The sequence below is a fragment of the Struthio camelus genome, chromosome 3 (assembly GCF_040807025.1).
Source record: "Struthio camelus isolate bStrCam1 chromosome 3, bStrCam1.hap1, whole genome shotgun sequence".
Classification (NCBI taxonomy): Eukaryota; Metazoa; Chordata; class Aves; order Struthioniformes; family Struthionidae; genus Struthio; species Struthio camelus.
Genome location: NC_090944.1, coordinates 35,044,685 through 35,069,387, shown reverse-complemented (window position 1 = coordinate 35,069,387; position 24,703 = coordinate 35,044,685). Strand labels below are relative to the sequence as shown.

The 24,703-nt window shown below is 40.0% G+C and overlaps 2 protein-coding genes across 4 annotated transcripts in view; one reads left to right on the top strand and one right to left on the bottom strand.

Moving 5' to 3' along the window:
* Positions 1–1,566, bottom strand: part of FAM83B (family with sequence similarity 83 member B) — a 55,954-nt gene extending 54,388 nt beyond the window's left edge. For all 3 annotated transcript variants that reach the window (XR_011140099.1, XM_068937391.1, XM_068937392.1), the window contains exon 1: positions 1,425–1,566. The gene's annotated coding sequence lies outside the window, so the exon portion shown is untranslated. The remainder of the gene's footprint in view (positions 1–1,424) is intronic.
* LOC138066540 (uncharacterized) lies at positions 698–24,415 on the top strand. The gene is made up of 5 exons (XM_068936418.1): positions 698–737; positions 1,319–1,547; positions 10,380–10,459; positions 23,976–24,066; positions 24,303–24,415. The coding sequence occupies exons 1-5, from the start codon at positions 698–700 to the stop codon at positions 24,394–24,396; spliced, it is 534 nt and encodes a 177-aa protein (XP_068792519.1). The 3' UTR covers positions 24,397–24,415.
* The last annotated feature ends 288 nt before the right edge of the window (positions 24,416–24,703 follow it).

Here is a 24,703-nt window from a genome sequence, read left to right as displayed (position 1 = left end):
CAGCGCCAGGAAAGCTGGTGTTCATCTTCTGAGAAGTAACCTTAACTGTTAATTCCAGTCCTTTCTATGTATTTTGGGGGTGCACATAATGTCCCGTGTATCAGCCATCTTGAGGGACACAGAGACCAATAATTTAAAACTTTTTTACAAAGTACAATGGACTTCAACTGAATGAACAGGGAATTTACACTCCAAAGCAGCTGCTACAACTGAATCCTTTGTGGAAGAAAGCAAAATCTGACCCCTGCCCTGACGCACCCATCCTGTCCTTTTATTAACAGTATGCTCTGATCTTTCCAATGGTACTGTCACAAACCCAGCCAGAAGAAAGCTTTTGCATTGAAAGAAGAGTCAGCGCAGGTTTTTTGTGAAGATACATGCAGTAGCTTCCACAAAAGCGACAGATGGCAAATGCCCACTGAAGAAAATGATAAAACATCCAGAAGCACAACCCTCCAGGCCTGACCTAAAGACAAGCAACTTCCCTGCCTTACTCCTGTTCTCAGGATTTCCAAAATTCACCATTCAGCACATTATTCTGGGGAACCTCAAGCTCCTTTGGCCAGACCTTGGGAAGGCCTTGGGCACGGTGCTCTGCTTGGGATGGCCTTATCTCTTTTCCGAAGGGAATGCGATCACTTTTTCAGCTTCTGCAAAATTTTCAATCTTGCCACTGCCGTAAAGGGAGATTGAGCCCATGTGGCCACCTGGCCACAGCACCCACTTCCCCCTAGGCCGTGAGTGGCTTTGGGGATATCCACCTGAGCACTTTAGACCCACCGCTCCTCCTGGGAGCGATCTGACTGCCTAAGGGCCTGGTCTCACCTGCCTGTGGCAGAATACACAGACGTTTTATGACAAGCTCCTTTCTATCAGTCATTGCATTACCACACTGTATCAGTAACAAATAATAATTATTAACATCAAGCAGCAACAGGCAATTATTTCATTATTACTACAGCATTTTTATGCGGATGCAAAGGGCACGAGATCCAGGATACTGCAAGTATCCTTACTTCTTTTATTTATTTATTTATTTTTTTTAGGCCGGAAAGTCAACTTTCCCGGGCAAACAAACCCAGCCCAACCCAACTAAGCCCTCCGCGGGAGCCGCCACGTGCCTCGGCAGCGGCACACGCGTCCCCTACGGCCACGACGGGCCGGAGCCGGGGCCGGGGCGGGGGCCGGGGCGCGGCCGCAGCCCCCGGGCGCCGCTGCGCGTCCCGGCTGCGGGGGGCCGGGGCGGGGGGGGACGGGACGGGGCCCGGCGGCGCCCTCCGCTGATTCCCGGCCCCCCTCCCTCGGCCGCCGCCAGCAGGGAGGCGGCGGGCGCCCAGCCCAGCCCAGCCCAGCGCCCCGGCCCCGACCGCCAGCCGCGACCCCGCCGGCCCCGACGGGGGGGGCCGAAGGGAGCCCCCACTTACAGCGCCGCTGCCCCGCGGTGGGGACCCGCCTGCTTTTGGGGACCGGGCAGCTTCTCCCAGCGCGGGACGCCGCTCCTGCGACCTGGGCTGCGGCGAGTCGAGTCGAAACACGGCTCCTCGCAGGTATTTCCCGTCGCTCTCCGGCGCGCGGTGGGTGTGGAAACCAGTTACAACATGTCAGGACGGTGTCGCGCCAAACCCGCCGCAGCCGCAGAAACGGGGCAAGAACTTGTCTGGGCTGGGGAAGCCCCCCCCCCGCGGAGCGCCGCGCACCGCCGTCCCGCGGCCGCCGGGGCTGCTGTCCCCCGGGGGGGGCCGTCCAATTTGGGGGGGGGGGGCGTCCCGCCGTCCCATCTGGGAGGGGGGCCGTCCTGGAGGGGGGCCGTCCCGTCGGGAGGGGCCGTCCCGCCTGGGGGGTGCCGCCCCATCGGGGGGGGGCCGCCCCATCGTGAGCGGGTGCCGTCCCAAAGGTCCCCGCTGTCCGGCCTGGAGTTGGGCACTTCGGGGAGGCTCTCGGGATCTGCAGCTGCACTGGGGGCGCCTGGAGCAGGCATGTGGAAAGGGTGTGCAAGTGCGTGGTTGGGGGAGATGAAACTACAGGTGAACCTTCATGCAAACACAAAATAAACCCTTCAGCCAAGAGTCACAGCTTCCAGGTGAAGAAGTTTAAATTCAGGTTGCTGCGAGGAGCAGCTTCCATCGAGGGAGCAGTTCCCATCTGTACCTAGATATTTAAATTATTTAGGCGAGCCCCTTTCTCACGGCTTAGTTACTTTCAGATGCTCTTCTGCTCATGACCGGCTCTGCTTGGGTTAGAACAGCAGACCTCGAGGCAGAGCCCCACCACGGTCCGTACCCCTGACCGGGCCTTTCTGCAGCCTGGGGTATGCTGACACGGCCGCTTCATGTTTGGAAAATGTTTGAGAGCCTTCTCCAAAGGACTTTTCCAAAATATTATCATCTTCTTAATGGGATCATGTAACTTCCAAGAGAACAGCGTGCTGCATGTGTGCATGGCTTAAGGACACCAGCTCTTTTTTCTTTTCTTTTCTTTTTTTTTTTTCCAGTGTAAAATTATGGCAACAGATAGAAACCTCTTTATAAGCTCTGTCCTTATGTACAATTGTGCACCCTGTGGTACATTAGTGCACGCAGCTCATTCATTGGCAGTCTGAGGCAATACAGCGTCATGCTGCAATGATGATTTATCAGCAATGATTCATCCAGTCTGGCTTTAAACACAAACTTTTCTTCCAACCTTCACCACCCATTAGTAAATGTAGGGTATACCATGTCTGAGGCTAAGCACAGCTCTACTGTAATTTTTGGATGATAGTTCTCTAAGAGAAAAGAAATCCAATATCTACAGGAGAATATATGTATATAAAAGTGTATGTGTATCTGGTGGCTACTAGGCAGTAACTTTTGCTAAATAGTGACTCTAGATACTGAAACATGCAAGAAGATACAATTGGTGTCAGTATACTCATGCGCTACTGTTTACAGACAGAGGATCACTTGGATTAAATGATTAAACTCTTCTCAGTTGAACCTGAAAAAGAGTTTCTCTATGTTCTCATTGAAAAGGGGAGGCACTGCTTTAAAAATAAACAGTCTTTTAAAATATACTTAGTATATAATAGTTAGCTAGTACACAGATCTTTGTATCCTTTGAAAATATGTGGTCAGGAAGGAGAACCTGTTTCTGTGGAAACTTGTCCATAAAGAGGTGGGACCATGCAAAGTTTTAAAAGAGCAGGTCTATTTTAGAAAGGGTAGGAAGGTGGACAGAAGCTCACAAAAGCACTTCTGACCTCAACTGATTTGGTTAGATTTTTATGATTTAAAATTCAGAAGTATTATAGGGACTTCCTGTTAGAGAAGTCAGTGGTTGAGTACAGGCACAGCATAAACAAAAAGCAGTAATGAGACCAGTAACAGCTTTCTGTATAAGGAAATCTGCATGAAGAAAGAACCTTTTTTTTTTTTTTTTTTTGCCACATTGCTATATGTATAAGGAAAGGTTTTTTTCAGTACCTCTGCAGTACCCAGCTCAGGGTACTGACCTAGTATCAGAGATCTAAGCAACTTGCACTCTCGCACACGCACACACACGTGCACACACACCAAACAATACCGTATAAAACAACAACAACAATATCACTAATAATGAAGCGTTGCTATTATTGTTGCTACTAAGGAGAATTATGTCCACTAAATACACTGTGCCAACTTTAAAGTTAATGGGTAAACAGAGTGATGAGAAAAGGGATGAAGGAAACTTAAGATCTTTGCACATAATGAGAAAAGTCCTTGCAGAGAAGACAGGAAAAAGAGATGACGGATGGAGATTCTTCCAAACAGTTGGGGGGGGTCTGCCTGTAATTATCAACTGCACCCCTTTAATAGCTGTATAAGACTAGGTATTTCACACAACCCACCTAGGATAACATGTTTTGGAAACTAGCTATCCACAGACAACTGTTAAAATAAAGAACTTCTTTATTCAGCAGGTACTGAACTTCTGGAGCTTGCAGCCACAGCAGGTGGTAGAGGCAGGCAGTATCAGCAAACTTAATACGCAGTAAGACAAGTTCATGAACACTGGGCCTAAAAATGGATACTAAAAATGGATACTGAAAGGGCTAGGTGGCGATGTACATTCTGACATCCTTAATCATACATTTGTGAATGCTGGAGAAGTTTGAGGGGAATGGACTGTGGAAAGTGACCGCAGACAGAATATTGGGCAAGACCCAGTGAGGCATCCTATTGATTGGAAGCTTGTTGCTGGAATCCTATTGATTCATGAGGCCTCAGAAGTACAAAAGGTTCCTATTGTAGGCATAGCTTGTTCACGGGATAAACAGTTGGCAGAGAAAAGAAATGACTCCATATATTTTATATCACCACATTGGGGTTATTATTAAAAAGAGCACAGTTTGTCTTAAACGATCTGGAAACTCTGACAAAGGTGCTGATGAATGGTCATCTCTGTGACTTCCATCAGTTTCCAGTTTTTAGTGCTGAGAGTCTTTTTTTACCGACAGAATGCCTTGCCATGTACAGGTCTGGCTGACCACCAGCAGAAGATAAGAGAGTATCATCACATCTACAGTGACATCAGTCCATAGGACTGATACAAATAATTATTAGTAATAAATATTTGCATGAATGATACTTATAGTCCTGGTGTATACATAATAAAATTTATTTTAGACTTACCAGAAACAGCTTTGATTTGGAAGTAGTGGATGTTTATACAATTCATGACATTTATAAGTTGAACTTTATTAGCTTTTAAACAGTTGAAGACAGAATACAATTCTGAAGATTCATAATATTTACAAATCAAAGGCCATCTGTTCTAAAGCATAAGCACGGAGACTTTAAACATGAATCTTAGAAGAAATATGCTATTACAGATATGAATATAAAAACAGCTGTACTGCCTGATTAGTACTGATAAAATTACCCACCCCTTTTCACAAAGTAAAAGAGCAGAAGAAAAGGTTCAGAAGAGCACAAATAATACGGAGAAACAGGTATCCTACTCTCAGTACCTGTTTTTTCCAAATTAAATAGTCATCTCCGACTCTGTTTGGTACCATATTGTTAGAGCAGGAAAGTGCTAGCATTAGAGTGAAGGTAAGAAAGATGATGTATAAATTTGGTATTAGTGAGTCGATGGAAACACTTGACAATGACCAAATACTGATTAGTTTACCAATCATCCCAGCTACTTCTGTCGAGAAGTGCCCAGCATTTAAAATATGGAGAATTAAAGTCAAGATCTTTTACAATGAGCGACTAAGAAAAGGTTCCTAATGCATATATCGTGGTGTGGGTATATATACTATGTAGTAGATTTTTGTCCTAGGTTAGGTCCTGTGTCACAGCCTTGTGCAAATCCATGTGAAATGACTTCAGAAGGTTCAACTGCAAAGAGAACCTATGGGTTTCCTTTTAGGAATTTCTGATAAGAGATGAGTAAAATTATTCAAAACATCTTATTTTTAAAAGACAAGTAAATAAATAAAAATCCATTAGTCTTTATTTGCTGCTGCCAAAATATATAGATTAGCGATAGGGTAAAGAGCAGGGTGAGAGGGATGATCAAAGGTGCAGAACAGCTTCCGTCTGAGGAAGAACCACACAGACTAGTATTCTTCAGCTTGGGAGTGGATGTGCCCGAGGCAGTCTGATCTGCTTCCTCACAACATCTAGTTAGGTTGTGAAACAGGGGCAAATACAGAGAAGGAAACTCCACTGAGGTCTACTCTAATACGAATACAACGCTTCTGTCTCAGGAGGCTGTGAGACAAGAGGTTATAAATTGGTGGAGGACGACAAAATACTCTGCACGCACTTGCTTTGTTCCTCCCCATTTCCCTGGACATTCTCTTCTAGTCATTGAGTGGGAAGATACAGGGCTAGATGGACCTTTGATCTGACTTAGGTATAGCTGTTCTTGTATTCTTTCAAAGCATGCTATGGCCAATGTATAAAAAGTGGGGAGGAATACAATTTCCTTAATTCAGATTAACTTTTCTATACATAGCTCTAGGAGGCAGTGCCTCCTGATCTTCCTACAGCCTTCTAGACTTCTAATATACCCTTAAATAGGTCCTGTTGTGTCCATGCTCCTGCGTAACTAGCAGTAGATAGCCTAATTTCTCTGTTTCCTTCCCAGCTGGTCAATTTTTTTTAGTGAGACAGTTAGGCACCTTGTTAATGTTTTTAAATGAACTGTGGCCCCCCTCCCCCCCCAAATAAATTACTACTCCACTTGCACATGGTTTATTTTCAAAGCTATGACCACTTTGATAGGCCTCTGTTGGCATTATAACGACTCACTTTTGGCCTGCTATTCACCTCTGTGCTTGGAGGTGAGGCTGGCAAAGGGATTAAAGGACTCCTTCAAATCCCAGAAGTGCCTAAAGCTAGCTTTCCTCCCAATGCTGGTTACAGTGGATGCTTGGAGCCTGTGATATTACCTTAGCGTTTACTTAGGGGCTTGTGGTCCTAAAAAGCTTTGTAGGCCCAAGCCCATCTTTCTTGTAACCTTTTTATAGTGCTAAAATTTGGGGATGGAATAAAGCTTTCACAATCCCATTGGGAGGTCTCTAGCCATCAGTAGTAATACTGGGAGAAGGAAAATAAACTGCCCAGGGAGGTTTATCTATCTCAAATGATAAGATCATATAAAAGGTCTCAGCAGCACAGAGAGGCTTACTAGTCCTCAAATGTATCAACAGCATTGCAAGTCCAAATGCAGGTGCTGGACATGGCAGGCTGCTTCTTTCCTGTGTAGATTCATCAACTGTCAAAGAAGTTATAGCCTAGAAAGCTACAACCAATGGCATAAGCTGTAAAGAAGTCCTGAAAATGTTCCATCCTCAAATACAAGTTTTTTTTTTTTCACTGTCCACATACCTGTCCAGAAAACACAAATGAGCTATGATTAGGGATCGTTTATTAGTTGAATGAAACAGAGCAGGTGCTGGAGTTCATACGTGAGTTTAGCAAATGCCTTACTGTAGATTTGGGGTTTTACAATAAGTATGAAGTTAAGTTATATGTGCAATTAGTGATACAACCATTGTTTACTCCATTTATTGCCCTGTCTTCAGAACTGTTGTACTGGTAGTGTTATTGTGACCATTCTAAAGTAAGGATGTAGACAATACAGTGTTTTAAGTAGAGGTAATGTCTTTCATCACATCAGCTAATACTGTTATGCAAAGCAGACAAGCTTATGGACACTCAAGCTGAAAGAGAAGCAGCAAACCTCAAGTACAAATAGAAATTGTGAACAGTTGCTTTGAGTTTGATTAGAGATGTCTCAAGTCCAGAAGAGAAAGAACAAACAGGTATAGGAGTAGTTGTACTACGTCCATCTAATTCAACACCATGCATCTGACAGAATCTATTAGGAAGTGGTTAGATTAAAAGATTTGGGCAAGTACGCAGTCTTCCATTATATCCTATGACCTTTCCACAGCCCAGATTACTGGACAAGAGTTTCTATCCTCATACTCAAATCATGCTCTGTAGAAATAAGCAAGGTCTTAGAATGTTTCAGTTGCCAGTCTTTTTAGAGGTGTACATGAGTTGAGGGTGACCCTTCCAACCTGCTTTTCTATGTCACCATGATTTTATATTTATTCCACTTCTTATAACACCTATGTTTCTAACAAGAGTTTACTCCATACCTAGAATAGTAAAGTTCTCCACAGACTTCTGCTCAAAAAAGAATTTTCTTTACACTGTCATCCACTATGTGTTAAATCACAGTCCCCAGGTTTTGGCTGGAATTATCAGGTAATAATCAAAATTTTGATTTCACAAGCTAAAGAGTTTTATTTTGTTAGCATAAGAACATTGTAGAAGCTACCACTAGAAAACTGGGGAGGTGATGTTGCCAGTTAATAAGAGAAGCAACAGAGAAATGGTGAGGAGTAATATTTTGAGATTATGAAATAATCTCATTACCTGATTGTATCTACTAATATCATCAAGAACAAAATGGCTAGTTTCCCTGATGCTTAAATTGGCTTTGGAGTTAAAACATCAAGAGTAATAGAAACTGTTCACTCCTACCTTCTATCTAACGCTAGAGTCTTCAGTTAGCTCAGTTTTATGCTCTGATGATGTCCTCAAGTCTTATCTTGATATCGTGAAGCTCAGAAATATATATTATTTCTAAAAGCAAGTTTAGATCTGAAACCATGAGTCTATGGTATATGTAGATTGCCTGTACATGGACTATATAGGATTATCTCTTATGAAATTGCAAGTCTAGCAAAACAAATACTGCAAGGTTTTACTGGTCATTATTGGACCATTTCATGTCAGAAACAAATTTGTGTGTCAGATGTCTACAGAGAGACAAGTTGAAAGGTTTCAGTACTTTATCAACAGCATTAATATGGCTGCAAGAGATTTTGTTGGGCATCAAACCTTGAAATAATTCATCACTTTGAGTCCTATATGAGCTCTGATGGTTAATCTGGAATAATCAAGTTCCCGCGCAATATCTTGGACAAAATATGCTCATAAATTCAAACATGTGTGGATTCCCTCCATTCCGTTCCGCTATCTGAAATGGAAAATTGCTAACCTGTGTGATAAAAGCCCAGAGGTGGATTCAAGCTATCATTTTACATTTACCATTTATGAGACATCATGTACTTGCAATTTGTTTTGCTCAAAGAAATGTGTTAACATTTAAGTGGCAATCCTAATCTGAGTTGTACTCAATCAGTAAGTGATACAGGTGGTTCAGCTCCTAACGAAGAATCCATAGATTTAGGAGTCATTTAGTAAAAATGGCTGTGTTATGAACAGAGAAATTGGCAGTTGCCCTTGCTGAGAATGGAATTGGATTTAAAGTGGAATAATTTGTATTGCAAAAAAATGCATATCTGACAAGTTCAGTCATGCTGAATGATAAATGTATGACAAGTTAGGATGAGGCAGAATATTGTAAAAATGTAAGGCAGCATAAAAACCTTCTCAAAATACATGTTTTCCTTTCATTTTTTATCAAAGCCTAAGCAACTTCTGAATAAAGTAGTTAAAATGACTTCAGCTCTAACAAGAGACTTTGATGACTAAACAGAGGACCTCAGGCACCTGTGTGGAAAATTGCTCAGCAAATAAGCCCTGCTCAACTGTTATTTAAACAGACACCACAGGGTCTTACTTTTCCATTGTAAAGCTCCAAGATGCCTGTGGCTCTGTGTCTGTGCACACAGGAATTTTGGCCCCTCTGGGCACCTTCACATCCAGCTCATACAACTCATCAACACTGAGAAACTTTGCATTTCTCTGCTTACATCCCACATGATGCTCCGTTCAAAAGGGTTTTAGGCATTTAGGTCATCTATTGCATCTAGTCCTCTCAGCTATATTTCCGTTTTCAATTGCCGTCTGGTTTGTAGGAAAATGAAGGAAAAGAGTTCCATTTTGATTTCCCTCAGTGAGCTTCATTTCAGGCCCTTAATATGCAGTGTAAATCTCAGTGGAGACTTTTGATGAACCAAACGTGTCAGAGAAGACAAGCATAAACTATCCTGAGTACGAAAAGCTTGGGTATATTCAGAAACATACAGTACTGATGACCTTCTGGGTCATGAACCAGCATGCAAAATGTCCACACCCACAGGAAGAACAGTAAATACAAGGTCATGCCCAGTTGCTATTATGTATGTCCTGGTAGTAGGAAGCAATAAAAGCATAGTGGAAATGGAAAACAAGTAAACAATAGCGCTTTGATTTTGATCAATATATAGGAGAAATAACCTCAAAATTGGCAGCTACATTATACATTTAATTGCTGTACCATTAATAGCAGAAATGTTTTCATGAAGGAGGGTCATAAATGAATCATGGTCTGAATTTGGGAAATTAGTACCTATGTCAAAAATAACAGAGCAAAACGGAGGTGAAAGGATGAAGGAGAAATATCAATACAAGTAATTGCAGATGTGATAAGAACAACAGTGTTCTTTGAGGGCTGTTTTATAGGCAAGTGACTTAATATCCTCCTGTGTAATCTCCCTTATCCCCTCACCTGAAATGTGCACACACATATTGTTGTATCATATCTTCTCAGCAGCACGGTTTTCATTGTCAGAATTTTGTACTTTTCCTTACTTTATCTTCCGTCAGTTTCCTGATAAAGCCTGCTATTCCTGAAAACTGAATTTTCATTCTCCTTTCCTCTATTGGTTTCTCCATTATTGTTAACAAGATATTCCTCCATATCCTGTTAAAGTACAAAAATTCACATAGTACTGAGGCTCTGTAGACTTTCAATAAGTTTTGGTTTGATATGATTTCATATTAGCTGTTGCAAAAGGCTGGTCACAACAAATATCGATGATCTTAATGATAAGAAGTGCTTGACTGATTACGTGTTTGACTCAATTCTAATTAATGCATTGACAGAGAGAAAATATGTCAGCTGACGCAGAGGAGCCTCACTATCCCCAGAACAAGCCTGGAGAGACTTCTGCAAACGCCTGATGGTAAGGGCAATCTAGGCCTTTGAGACTAGAGATACAAAGGTAGTGAGAAAAGTGATTCACAGAAGTTTTAATTCCGCATAGTGTGAAATTAAAGTTCTCATACAATGTTATAATTCATAGCAACTCCTGGAAGCTGTTCCATTAATAAGGGCGGAATGAGCATTCGTTGCCTGGGATGCTGAGAAAGGCATAAGGGCAGCTGGCAACTTTCAGGACAGACTTCACAGTGGAACTGAGAAGATGACTCCAGTGAATTATTGGCATCATACTAAATGGAAATAAAGCTGAAAATCCAGATGATCTATATAGAGGTTAAAATATTCAGGGTAGACGTGAATAGCAAAAATAACACAGAAATAAAGCGCTTAACACATTCAGCAAAAAGGAAGAAAAATAAAATCAGATAACGAAGTTCTATTTCATAAGAAAAATTAATGAGCTTTTTCATGTGATTATTAGCAGTTTGTTCTGAAGACAACTGTGCAGTACATGCTGGTGTTCATACTGGGAATATAATTCTTCTTCAAATTAAGGTTAGTTGTTATAGAAGAAGCCAAAATTGTAATGACGTACGGACACTGTTTTCATGTATTTGTTTACACTGAGCAGCGTTTTACTCCATTCGTTGTATACTGACTGTAGTGGGATTTCTGCTATATTCAGTGACACTTAGCACTAGTAGGTATATTCGATTCTAAATGTATACATACTACAATCTCCATTAAATAGTTTTAACTAGTGAAAACCCTATGCTAGTCTATGCAGATCTTATTTCTTGTCCCTCACCACTTTATCCATTATGCCAGCACGTTCTGACTAAGCTTTATCAATGGTATATTAAGCAGCAGATAGAGTTTACTCTGTTCCTATTCTCTTCTCAGAGGGAGAGTTGTTTACATTTTATAGTGTTTGGTTTTGTGAGATTTTTCTCGGGAAGAATTCAGGGGCTTAAAAGAGAAATGAACAAACTGAATTGTTTTTCCTAGAAATTTAGGCATACAAATGGCTAAACTTGCAATGATTATTATTTTCTGTAAAAATCATGTCACGCTCTTTGGAATAACCTACAAAAAATTTCCTATCCTGCAGACATACTCTACCCTTATGTGAAAAGTTGGACTGTTGTGCGGATAATTACATAAGAGCATTATTTTGAACAACAAGCCTCCTTTACAAGTTAGATCTTTTTGGATTGAAATGTGTTATTTTAATAAAATGTCTGAAGTATATTTTTCCGTTCCTTTAATCGATTCCACCTACTTCATGCATTACGTAATTTAACGAACTACTAAACTTCCTGATAACATTTCAGTAACAATAATGAAAATAATAATTTTCTCGCAATACAAAAATATTTACAAAGGAATCAGAAATACATGGTAAAGATGAAAAGGACAATGAAAATAATTTTAATGACACTGTAGTATGAAAGCCAAAGCTTTTAAATCCCCGTACGTCCCTGAGTGTTGCTCAGGAAAAAAAGAGGACTGCTCAACTAGTTTATACAATAAACTCTTTATGTAATTAAAATAGAGTTGCCAACAAGGAGAAACAATACGAAAGCAGCATTAGAGCTGCAAAATCAGGTGCTTAATATGTGAGGAAAGTGAAAATAAAAGCTCCAGGCATACAGATTATCAGACAGCTTTTAATTACATAATTTATAGGCTTTTCCCTCTTTGGGAAATCCTACCTTACTCAATACTTCTTTTTATCTTCTTCTTTAAATGTTTGATATCAGATCTTATTCAGCATCCAAAATGCAAGTCCTACATTGAACGTAAAATTGTCTAATATCCTCATGGGTGATCGGGCTGTGCTCTCACCATAGCATGTGAGTGCTTCATAAAATTAGCTAATCTGTGGTTTACAAACCACAGATTACAAAATTAAGTGCCATTATTATCCTCATTTTATAACTGGGAAATTGAGACACACAAAGATTAAGGTCAGAATTGTCAAAAGCATCCCCTAGTTTTGGATGCCCAACTTGAGACGTCTAATGCTTCATTTTCAGAGTACTTAATACTTTTATCACACTTTTTATCTTCAAAGCACAGCTTTAATTAACTTCAAGTGCATCAACTTTAAGAATGGTATTTTACTGTTTCTCGGTCTGAGGACTCAGAAAATGGATTTACGGATCTGCATTTGGGAGTTGAACTATGCTAAGTGTCACAAATACGTGTTAACAGAAGAGGAAAGCGGTGCTTCAGTTTGTTCCATGCTTTGGAAGGGAATATGCTCTGATTGTTTTGGGCATACATTTGTCGGTATGGAAAAGGTTACAGAGATCCTAAGCTAGTACCACTTGAGCTGAAGTGTCCACATCATGCTACAGCATCAGGAAATATAAGCACAGGTCCTGAAAGTGGTATCCTTGCATCAGCATGATGCCACACCTGCAGTAACAAGCCCTGATTTTCAGATGGACTAATTAGCTCCTGCATAGTAACTTAATGGCATAGTTGCTTTGTTTTGGAGCCAGCTCAATTGTCACGCTCCACTAGCAAAGTAGCCAGCCCACAGAAATACCTGCGTCCGCTGTACCTTAATTGTGACCGATGCTACCCGATTCCTTCCGTCTTCTCCCACCAGTGTCTGTAGTGCTACCTCCCAGTTCCTCATTGCAAGCTTCACGTCTGAGTCGATTTTCCATCAATACCAGAGCTCAGTCCAGCCTCTACCGTTACAATCAGAATTCCATAGGTTTATCTGATCTCAGTATGCTTTATTCTGTTTCTAGTCTCAGTCTTCCACTAATCTTTCCTGGCTTCTTGCTCCAGTCATGTGGTGCAACCAAGCCCAGTCCTCCTCCTGCCTACTTTTTCCCTCTTTTATCCCTTCTTACCAATTCCTTCTGAATCTAACTCAAATTCCTTCCCCTTCCTTTTCTGAAACAGCCCACTGGCTTCTACTCAGTTTCCTTCTGCTTGACCTGCCAGCTAGCATGTGGATTGAACAAAAGGGAGTCAATTTCTTCCTGTAGCTACAGCCTCCTCAGAACATGCTACTATATCTCTGTAAATCCTAGGGATGCGTCTTTCTCTGTTAGGCAATGCAAGAAGAGAGACAGGAAGGAAAAAATAATCCACAGGGCAGATATCTGAGATAAGAGAGTCCAGTCAAACCATTAACATTTGGCAAAGTTACAAGCAACAGAAATTAGGGTCTTTTCAGGGGAGATGCCAGTCAGCAATGTCACTATGAGATCTCTAATGAAGACTTCAGAATTACACAGTGTTTGGACAACTGATTCAATCACAATGTTTATGTCCTTTAATTTTTATGTTGAAGATAGCAGCAGTGAAAACAGAACCTGTGCATAGGCTACGTAAGAGAGTTCTTCCCCAGAGAGTCTGTAGACTAACCCTGAAAAATTCTTCATGTATCAAAATGAAGTTCCACGAATAACAGAACTAATGGTTCTCATTTTTCAGTGATGCTCCATCTTACACAATAATCCCAGCTCCTTTCTCAGTGCTCCATGCTTCCAGTTTTTCTACCATACCCTGCATACCATCGGGGCAAGACCAGCACGTGCTCCTTCCAGGTCGTTCAAGCAGGCCAAACAGAGCACACCGAAGGCTTTAGCTTAGAAAGACCATTAACATGGGTTCCTCTTCCCTGCCCAGAAACCAGTTTTCCTGAAATTCATACCAATTTAATAAGATATTTTTGGCAAGTTTGTGTACAGTTCACCCGTGAATTAAAAGTAGTGTAGGGGCAGGGAGGGGAGGAGGACAACAGATAGACTAACGGACAGTAATCACAGACAGCCCAGTCCTTAAGTAAACTAGGCTCAAAAGATACTTGAGATTAAAACTGGATCACCAAAGGAAATAAGCAAAAGCTTTCCATGAATTTAGATTTTCAGTTGTTATGGTCAGCCTTTGAGGAGATGATACCTAAAGTCTAGGCCTTTAGACTATAGCTCAATTTGTACAAGGTATGTGCTGGCACCTGTGTTTGTAGTGGCAAAGTGTAGTCACACTACCAGGGGGAAAAAGGAAAGGGGGAAAAGCCAAGAAGATGTCTCAATCCTTTTCTAACTTAGAGCAGTGTATCAGGAAATTCCTACTAAGGAAATGGGGTAAATGGGATAAATGGAGAATCCTTTCTGAATAAATTAGTAAAGAGGTTTTGCAGCCTTAAATGGAAACCAAAGTAACTGATCTGAAAGATGTTAATCTGTTGATAACTGTTGTCTCAACTTGCATCCAGCCTAAACTTAAATGGAAACAGACTTCCTTAATTACGTTAGCACCTGAACAGTCTCAATTACTTTGAGCTGTGAAAACCTTATTGCTATGAAAGATATTCATACCTTCACAGGTTTTATGATTTGCCTGGAAGCAGTCTTCTGTTTGGCAAATTTATTCACAGAAAAGCTGTAACTGCAAGGAAAAGTGATAGAAACATATCTTTTTAATTGAAAACTCCACCAAGGAAAAACTTTTCTCTCTCTCTCTCTCTGGAATGAATGAATGAATTCAGGCTTGAGGGAAAGGATTTTCACTCAGCTACAAAGTTTTTTTATTTCCTCTCAAAAAAGAGTTTCTGTAAAAAGCCCCGTATCTTCTTACTATGGTACTTATTATTACATGTTACAATCTGAGCCTTTTGACAGGGCTCAGGTAAAATGGTTAGGATAGAATTTTTATTTGAATCATTCCCTCCCTGTGTAAATATCTTTAACTTCTGACACTTGGGTCTGGTTTATGGGATATAATGTTTTCCTGGTTTATGTAATAAAAATAGATTTTTACAGATCTATAGATGTACAACTCCACTGCATTCTTGATAATCGCATAATTCATTAGTAGCAACTGGTGATCTCAGTTAAAGAGAGGGAGTAAACAACTCTGAGTTTGGGTAAGTGGCAGTAGATAACAGTCACTAAGACTTTGAGCATTATCGGTGGTTTTTTTTCCCCACTGTGAACTGAACTCCTGGAGAATTCTGAAGTTTTGGAAGATAGTTAGAATTCTCAGATATATCCTCTCAATGCATGTAAAAAGGACTGGCCTTTTTGCCCCACTTCAGGTTGATATTTTGATTTACACCAGAACTGGTAAAAGCTAAAATAGGGGTACTATTAAGAAGAACTTGACATATTGTAGAAATGTTTTATAACATTCATTCAGAGACCTATTTGTGATGATTTTGGAATGCTGATTAGTTGTTATTTTGAAAATACTAAATTCTGAGTTACATTGATCGACTGATTACTGTGATCTTTTTATTTGCTCAGTTCTTACAAGGCCACAGAGAAATAAAGTTAATATTACCTGCCCAAACAAGATGAATGTTCTTATTAACTTCGGATGAGGTCAACATGAATAGGGGCTGCTCTTGAGAGCAGAGATTTATGAAATTGTGTTCTAATTGACTATGATAGCGTAGTAATGAACAAACACTATGTAATGTTTGATAGTAGATCGAATGCTATAAGGAAGTTAATGTATATATTCACCATATGTCATCCTGTCTTCTTGTATCTGGCATCAAGCTAAAATAAAAGCATTAATCTGACCAAATCCCTGCATCAGGTCCTGTGGCTTCATGCCCAATTGTCCTCTGAAAGGTGACTGTATACTGCAGTGTGACCCAGGATAAGTCTGTCTTGTTCAGTGGTGTGGTAATGAATGTTTTTGGCACTAAGCATGAAGAAATCACTTGTTCCCCTACTTGTGCTCTCTGTTGTAAATACTAAGTAAGTAGCTTTAAATTCTCCTTTCACCCAAGGTTATAAACTAAGAAACAAGCTCTGATTTAAACCAGAAGAAACATCTCAAATGTAGCAGCATGTCTAAGCTGAAGGATTTTAATCAAAGCCTGAAGTGTCTGAAAGGCAAATAGCACAAAGGCAGTTAGATGTTTTTAGGAGTTTAGAACTACTTTTATGAGTGGTAATAAAACTGATAAAAAGTGCAGTTCACTATCAGCTTAATACAGTCAGAGAAGTCATGCTGTTTTAAATATAATGGATCTTTGTGTTTTATTCTATCTCCAAAGCCAATGTGTGATCTATCCAATGACAGTGTGGGGCTAAAAGATGCCATTGTTTTGTTTCATTTTTAATTTAGCAGAAACTTACATTGCTTTTATTGCTGGTATAAGGCTGAAATAGTGTTCAGGTATTGCTAATCTATTAGGAAGTAAATTTATTCTGCAAGTGAAAATTGTGTGAAGTAAAGAACAGAGAAAGAATACTTCTGGCACATTCCCAGTTTACTCTGCCGTTTGAGAGAATTGTGTAAAGTTGGCACAGGCTTTAGATTTTCTCTGAAATCAGAAGAGCTAGCTACCATTTTCCTTGAACTTTGAAATTACCATTCATATTTCTTAAATTTTCTGATTTCAGTAGATTAAAAAATGTAGAAGACACCCTCCTGATGACAGAAAAAAATCTCTATTAAATATTTTTAGGCAAAGAATTTGATTTACAGCACATCCCTAATTTTTAATGTTAGAGGTAAAGGAGGGGGACGTGCGCAAGTCAAGGCATACAAATACATGGCTGCATGCAATAAGGTTCCAGTAATCCATGACGGCAAAAGACTAACTATGTGAATGGCATATGATTACTCAGAATTATGTAATTAATCGATTAGTCAGTCTGGCATATTAGCTGACTTGGACTATTAGCTGAGATCTGTTGAGGACCTCAGACAAAAGTTATCTGAGCTACTAGTCTAGGCAGCAATGTCAGCTCAATCCCATTGCAATTAGGGAATCATATAATATAAATTATTGTTGTTTTCTTTCCCAATAAATAGGGGTTAACAATTTCGGTCTAGAGCCTATAAAATTGCCTTACTGCTTTCTCTGCTTCTTACTTTTATGTGACGCTTAACTTCTGATTCAGAGGCTTCAGTCGCAGCAGCGCCCATCGCTCTTGCACTGAGAACCCTATTGGTTACTTCACCAAGCTCATGGGCATGTTTGTTCCTGAATTAGTTTTACTTCCTCCAAAGGTCAGCCTGCAAAACACTGACTTTGAAGGCTCACTGCATGCTCTGAAGACATACCTGAGCTAGTTTTACATGGACTAGGTCGGTATTCACACAGGTAGTAGCAGTGTAGTGCAGGAGCATGAAGCTTTCTGTTGGTTGACTTCTGGACTATTTATTTGGCTTTCCTGGTGGATTTTGCAGCCTAGTTCAGATATGTCTACACCATCTGCAATCAATCACAGCTATAACTGCCCTGTGACCGTGTGCTTAAGATGAAATTCTCTCCCATGGCCACTCCTATCAGAGAGACAATGGAGTACCCATTCTCAAACAGACTACTAGGAGCTTTCACTCAGGTAACCTTTCAAAAAATAAACAGGAAAAATTCCTGGGCAGAAAAAATGTGTTTTCATCCATTTAGCATATACATCCCATTAATAGAAGTCCGTCTCAAGATTTGTAACAAAATGAAGATTAGTAGTGGGAAAGAGAGGAGTCAGTGTCACTAATTTTAATATAAAAATTATTAAAAAAGAAAGACAGGCCACATTATGGGTCATGAGCCTTTAACACTGAGAAATGAACAAACTCAGATAAGCTTTACACATTACCTTTTAGTCAGCAAATTATTTCAGTAAAATTGTCCATTAACCAATTAAACAGTAACGATTATAATAATGGCTTCCAGGACATAATATATAATATTTACTGTTTTATGAGACATTGTGTAAGCTATTCTGCTCAGAAAAACAAATTCAACTTAAGAAAGTAGAAACACTAGAGTATTTTTAGATAGCTGTATACTCAAATATAGACAATAATAAAGAGCTAAAATGTCTTCCTTGATGCTTTGAAGACCTCACTGCCTCACAGAAACAGAGAATTCTGTTTTGTCATAAGATGTAAAAAAAAAAAAAATTATCGCCCATTAAATTGTGTATTTTCATATGGAGGATAAAAATATATAGCAATAATAGATTTTAGCTGAAAATTATTAAGTTGAAGGTATCATATATTGACTTAGGTATAATGCCAGCTATTTTAATACTTTTTAGAACAGTACATTGTTAGAGATCTACATTTAAAGCAATTGTTCTGGATTCGAAAGAGGAGACAGAGGAGACATTCTGGTACATTGTTACAATAGAACCTGGATTAAATGGGAGTAAATTGCATATACCAATGGAACATGTGTTATCAGTCAGGTTCACTTTTATTTTAAATCCTATGGATATATGATTTCTCCCCTTGCAATTGTACTATACAGTCCTAGCTAATATACCTGAAACTGTCCTTAAAAGTAAAATCCTTAAAAAGATGCTTTCTTCAGCAAGTTCAGCTGCCAATAAACTTGAGAAGTGCAGAACTGCATGTTCCAAAAAAACCCTAGAACTAGCCTGTCTCATACCAATAAGTCTTACTGAGCTTTTGACTCATAAGCAAAATGCACAGAAAGTAAAAAGTGCTGAATTCCAACAGGAGGTGACTCTCACCTAAGTCATGGATTTCAATATTAATAGCATGAAAAAGTGAACATTGTTTAGCTATGGACAATATAATTTTGTTTATTAGACTTTACTGCAGCTTTTAATCCTCCTGATTTCAGATACTAACCCAGCAACATGATATTACTTGAACAAGATGATGCAATGTTAGCCAAATCTTCCCACAGAGCAGAGAAGCAATGGATAATAGACAGACAAAATACTACTTAAAGAGACCTATAAACTTCCCTCCTTCAGCATTTACATGAAACCTGTTGGACATGCAGGATGACAACGTGAGCTGCAGTGTGAATGATCTGCAAATGTATTTGTCATTTTTCAGTGGTGTAACCACTACCACTAAAAAGATACCACAAAGCCTTCAAGAAATTTTTTCTTCAAAGGGGAGCAACTGTCTGAATCTTAAGTTGTCCATATTCCCTTTTGAACTTATAATAAGGAACTTTTATGAGTGTTATGGTAGAAGCACTTCTTCCTGCCTTCTAGTACCAAGCTCTTCACTGTGGTCAGTCCAATTTTGCTATTTCTTGAATAGACATCTCATGTTCCTACATCTCTTACTTGCTTAGAGATAAGTTTATCTGCCACATATGTCTTCTTGATCTCCAAGTAAATATTTTGGACATATTTAAAACTTCAGAACAAGTAGTGAGCCTGTCCATATGAACCAGTATCTGGCACAGATTAAAATAAGAGTCCTTTTACTCCTGCAATCATTCCTTTCAGTGTCTTCTGCTGCTGCAGTTCTTACTGTTAAAGAGAACTTATCCACCAGCACTTCTAAGCACGCTGAACTGCTTGTAAAAATCTGGTATGTGGTGAGAAGAAGGAGAACAAATGTGTGATGTCTCCTTTGTCATTGGTGGCAGGGTAACAGAGCAGAAGTACATAATGAAAGGAAGTGGCAAACTTGACAGTGCCTGCAGGCAGAGTGATAGGCACTTCCTTGTAATTGCTAGAAAAGCTCTAAAGCTGGGGAAGATATTATAGCAACAGTACACAATACTGGCATCTTTAAAGTGCTTGTTTTCAGTGCAGTAAAGACATGACTTAGACTGACTAAGCTGTATCTGGGGCAAAAAGTCCAGAGCAGGACCAAAGCGCAGTAAGGGTAGAAAAGACTAACCATGTGTCCTCCCCTGCTCTGTGAAGAAAAGAATTGCAGCCCTCAGAAGCATGTGTCTGTAAGGGCTCCCTCACTCAACACTTTTTCCCAGCACTACTTTTTCTCCTCTCCCCTTTTCCCCGTAGTGTAGGCAACCAGAGCAGCCAGCTGTCCCAACCAGACTGTGGCAAAGGCTCTGTGCGCAGGGCTTCAGCGGCAGCCAGAAGTCGCCGTATGGCAAGTGTGAGAGACTCTCTCTGTGTCCTGCTCTTTGGAATACATGTTCTCCTGTTCTCTTCTTTATCAGCTACAGAAGGATTTTGTAGAGAAATCAGGACTTTCAATAAAATTGTATTATCTAAAGCAGAGGTGACCAGCTAGCGGTCCAAGGGTTGGACTTGTCCAACATGGCGGTTTTATTTGGTAGTGAGTCAGTAGGCCAATGACATTGAGGATACACTGTGTTTGTGTTGCTGGGAGAGAAATACAAATCTGAGTTGTGTGTGACAGGATTTAGCAGATTTGTTAACGGTGTCTGTATTGATCAGACCCACGAAAAATGAGTGACCCTGAGTGCAGAGGAGTTGGCCATCCTGACCTGTAAAGCAGGCATGGCTATGCACTGGAAGATCAGTGCTCCTAAATGTCACCTCTCAAAACTGAGAAATGAGACTTTGACTTCACTCAATTTGCTAAAGATTTACTATGTTGTAAATATATTCAGATTTTTTCCTCAAAAGGGCAGATTTTCATGACCTGTGATCTCTATTTACACTTTATTTTCCTCATTCTGAGAGCCAGGAAACAGGTATTCTGAACGAGGCAGAATCCTTAGGGAGTGATATTACCTGTTCATACAATCACATCCTGTATGTGTGCATATGATAGGTCAGAATAAAATTTTTCAGTGCAAGATCACCCTGCTGCAAACAGCACATGCACCAGTAGTAAGAATGGAAGTCTCAAAGAGCTGTAAGCATCTAATGAAAAGTTTTCAGGACTGAAATGTGTGGGCAGTTTAGTTATGGCTATCACTCCCTCTTTAACTATTACATCTACATGCGTGTTTGCCTCTCTGCTTAGAAGACTGTGTACACCCACATGGACGTGTGTCTGTGTTTACATCCACCATACTCATTTACATAAGCTTTCAAATCCCTCCTCAGTTTTTACTTCACATCCACACAGCAAGAATGCTGGGTTCTTGCTCAAGGCATCTTCTTTCAATAGGTGACTTACACCACCCTCAAACTCTGAAACCCTCTGTCATGTTGCATCTCAAATATCTCAAAGCCCGTATTTCTTTCCTACTAGTATTCTGGCACCAGTTAGCCTTGAGGGCAAGATAGGACTGATAATTAAAGCAAACGAAGCAAAAAGAAGACCCCTCACCCAGTCGTTAAGGTCTGCAACCTTGAGTATACACAAAAACAATGTCTCCTAAACATTGCTACCCGACTTTATCATCTCACTTTGTTCACCAGCCAAAGATCTCACATGATGACACCTTCATGTGCTGAGTCATTCTAGGTTCCATCAGTGCACTGCTATTTGTTTTTTTATTGGTAGCTAGGATCTTAGTAATAGGCCTACCACTAGATTGTGAATAAAGTGGGAAGCGTACACAAAGAGTTCTCAACTCGTAGCTATTTACATATCAAGCTTTATCAGTGTGTATAGCCCCATTATTAATGAGCGTGATGACTCACAGGAGTGAGTTCAGTGCGTACATGAGTGGTTCCCCCACTGAGGATTGTATCGGTTTTAGACTGAGAGTTAATTGGACATGGATTTTACCTTCTTTTATATTTGTGAAATGGACCGCATATATCTCCGGGGCTCTCATGCAGCATAAGAGTGATGTGTTGGTGAAAAGAAGGTGTGGCTGAATTTTGTACACACCAGGGTGTGTTTTTAATTTTGTAAGTGTCTGCGTAGAGTTTTTGCATATCTCATCACCTCACCCCTCCTTTTATCTTCCTTCTCTTGTTCTTTTTGTTCTTCCCAATCCTTTCATTTTCCTGCTCCTTTTATCTGCTTTGCTTCCTTCCTTCTTTCTGTCCTGCTAAAATACATTTTCTGCTTTCATCTTTCAGACCCTCTTCTCACTCACTCTACACTCTTCCCCCAAACATCTATCTCCAAGCTAACTCTCTTCTTTATAATCCACATTAATAATCCCACACCCTTACCTGCTTTGATCTTTAATCCTATGTTTTGGCTTGCTGTATTAAGGCTGTTGGCTCTTTTGGATCGGGAAAATGCCTTATCTACTAGTACCATGCACAACTCCCTACAGAAACTTTGGAACAACAACAAAATTGGTCTTGCGCAGAATTTTTTTTTATCCAATACTTATCTTTCCTGTTCCGTAACATAATATAACCTGAACTCAGGTAATTATTTTAAAAACCAACTGTTACATGAAGAAACTACTGAGACATTAGCTGGTGAAGACAGTTCTTTATAATATCTGACAAAAATACTCTATTTCTGTTAAAAATAATTATGAGCTTCGTTCTTTCTTCCTGAAATCATCTCCTAATTGCATCATTCATAAAGAAAAAGCCAGTATGCCCATCATGAGCAAAATGTATTAATCTCATTTATGGGAGGTAGTCAGAGACAGTTGATCCAGACTTTTGTGATTCAATTGTGAGATTGTGACGGTAGCACTTGTCTTGTTTGGCAAGAGTGACACAAATGGTTGGAAAACTATAATCTTTCTTTTCGTGTTGATTTGGTAATCTCTAGGCTATAATCGTCTTCAAAACATACTACTATTAAATGAACATTCAGAGTTACTTTTGGCCTTTTTAATGTGCTCGGGACCTGGCAAGTGAGCCCGTCGGCATATTTTTGCAATATTTCAAATAGCTTATGCCCGTAAGTTTAATATTAGTCAGATATTACTTCAATTCGTATTCTGACTAGTTCTGAAATTTAGGGTCATTTTTCTCAGTATATATGCCTTACTGTCTTAGAAGCTTTATATCCATCGCAGTTTAAAAATAGAGGAGAAATATGAAGTTACAGAACTCTCCCAAGAGTCTAAAAATATAACAGAACATATGCAGTGTTCTATAAATGAAGATGTTACAAGTTGTGATTAATAATAGCCCTCCACCCTCCAAAAAATTAAATAAAATCCTCATATTTACAGTAGATCTACTTGAATGACTTCAGTTGGATTTTCAATATAGTTTTGCAAAACAAGAAATATTTTCTAGAAAAACATCAATATTTTGATGTTCCACTAAGAACACTAAAATGTTTTCAGATCTTAACAACTAAAATCTGACTTTTCGCACCCTTCCCTCTGCTCCAACATGAGGCTTTAATCTTTCAGCAGAAACAAATGCTTGAACAAAATTCTAGCTTTTTTTTTCTAATTTTTGTTTAATTAGGAGAAGTTTTCTAGTTCTGCTCTGCTGTGGCGAACAGAGACCAAAGAGAAGGGAAAATGTCAGGAAAATCGTGTTACTATACAGACAGATGATATAGTTGTGGATATAATTGCTGTCAGCTCAATCTGATTTTCAAGTTTCTTTCTTGAACAGACATCTCTGGTATCTCTGAGATCAGACTCAGCTGTTAAATGAAGCTTCCTTATCTCCCATGCCAGTGTGAAAATGTGAATATGGATATGAAACGTGAAAGTGTAAAAATAAAACCGAATTCTACCACCTTTTACTCTATGATCTCCTTGATGGATGTCATCCTCTTTTTCTGGGGCAACCTGCAGTGGTGCTAATCCTATATATCTTTTTTAGGCTACAGAGAGGTCCCTTGCACTGCAAAGGCCCACACTGTTTTCACATCTGTGCTGCCTGACTTTTTTTACTCAAACAGCAGCAAATAGCAGCGAAAGTTATCCATCTTCCTCCCCTTTCCATCCCAGAGTTTGAATGCAAAATTCGTATCTTCTTTCTCGCTTCTGGCCTCAGGTAGGACATCTCCAGAGACCGAAGAAATCCATAAAATGACTGAAGAGTCCTCATCATGTGAGGAAGGCTCTAGGCAATTACTGTGTTTGAGGTAGGAATGCAAATATGGAAGGAACCAAGCACGAGGAAAAAATGTTTCAACTTGCCATGTATTATATATAATATAGGATGCCACAAAATTTTGGGGTGGCTCTGATACTTAGCTTTAAGGAGAATTTGTCTTTCGTTTGTGCTGTATATATAACGTTATTAACTGAAGACAATTTTAGTTTATATCCTGGTGTGTTTTCAACATGCTTGTGAAGAATATGAAACTATCTGTTTCAGAGAAAGAAAATCCATCAGGAAGAATCTGCATGATACAAACAGATTTATTTGCGACAAGCAACAAACTGCTGCTGAAAAAACAGGCTCCTGCTAAAAATGATAATTAAAAATGGTCGGCTAGCTCTGACTTCTGTTGGTTGTTCAGCTGGGGTTGTCTGATTCATACACTCCTACAGTATCCCTTCAAACAGCTGCTTGTAGCAGACTGAACATTAGGGGAGATTACACCTGCCACTTGCACGGTACCCCTGGGGATAAGTCAACCAAAGAAAGTGGAAGGTAAGCACAGTCAAGGTTATTCCATTCTTTCCCATTGCCACATCTCTACCTGATTCTGGAAGCCACAGACAGGCCTGGCTCCAGGCATCAAGACCAGGCAAGGAGTCCCTCTTGGAGGTACA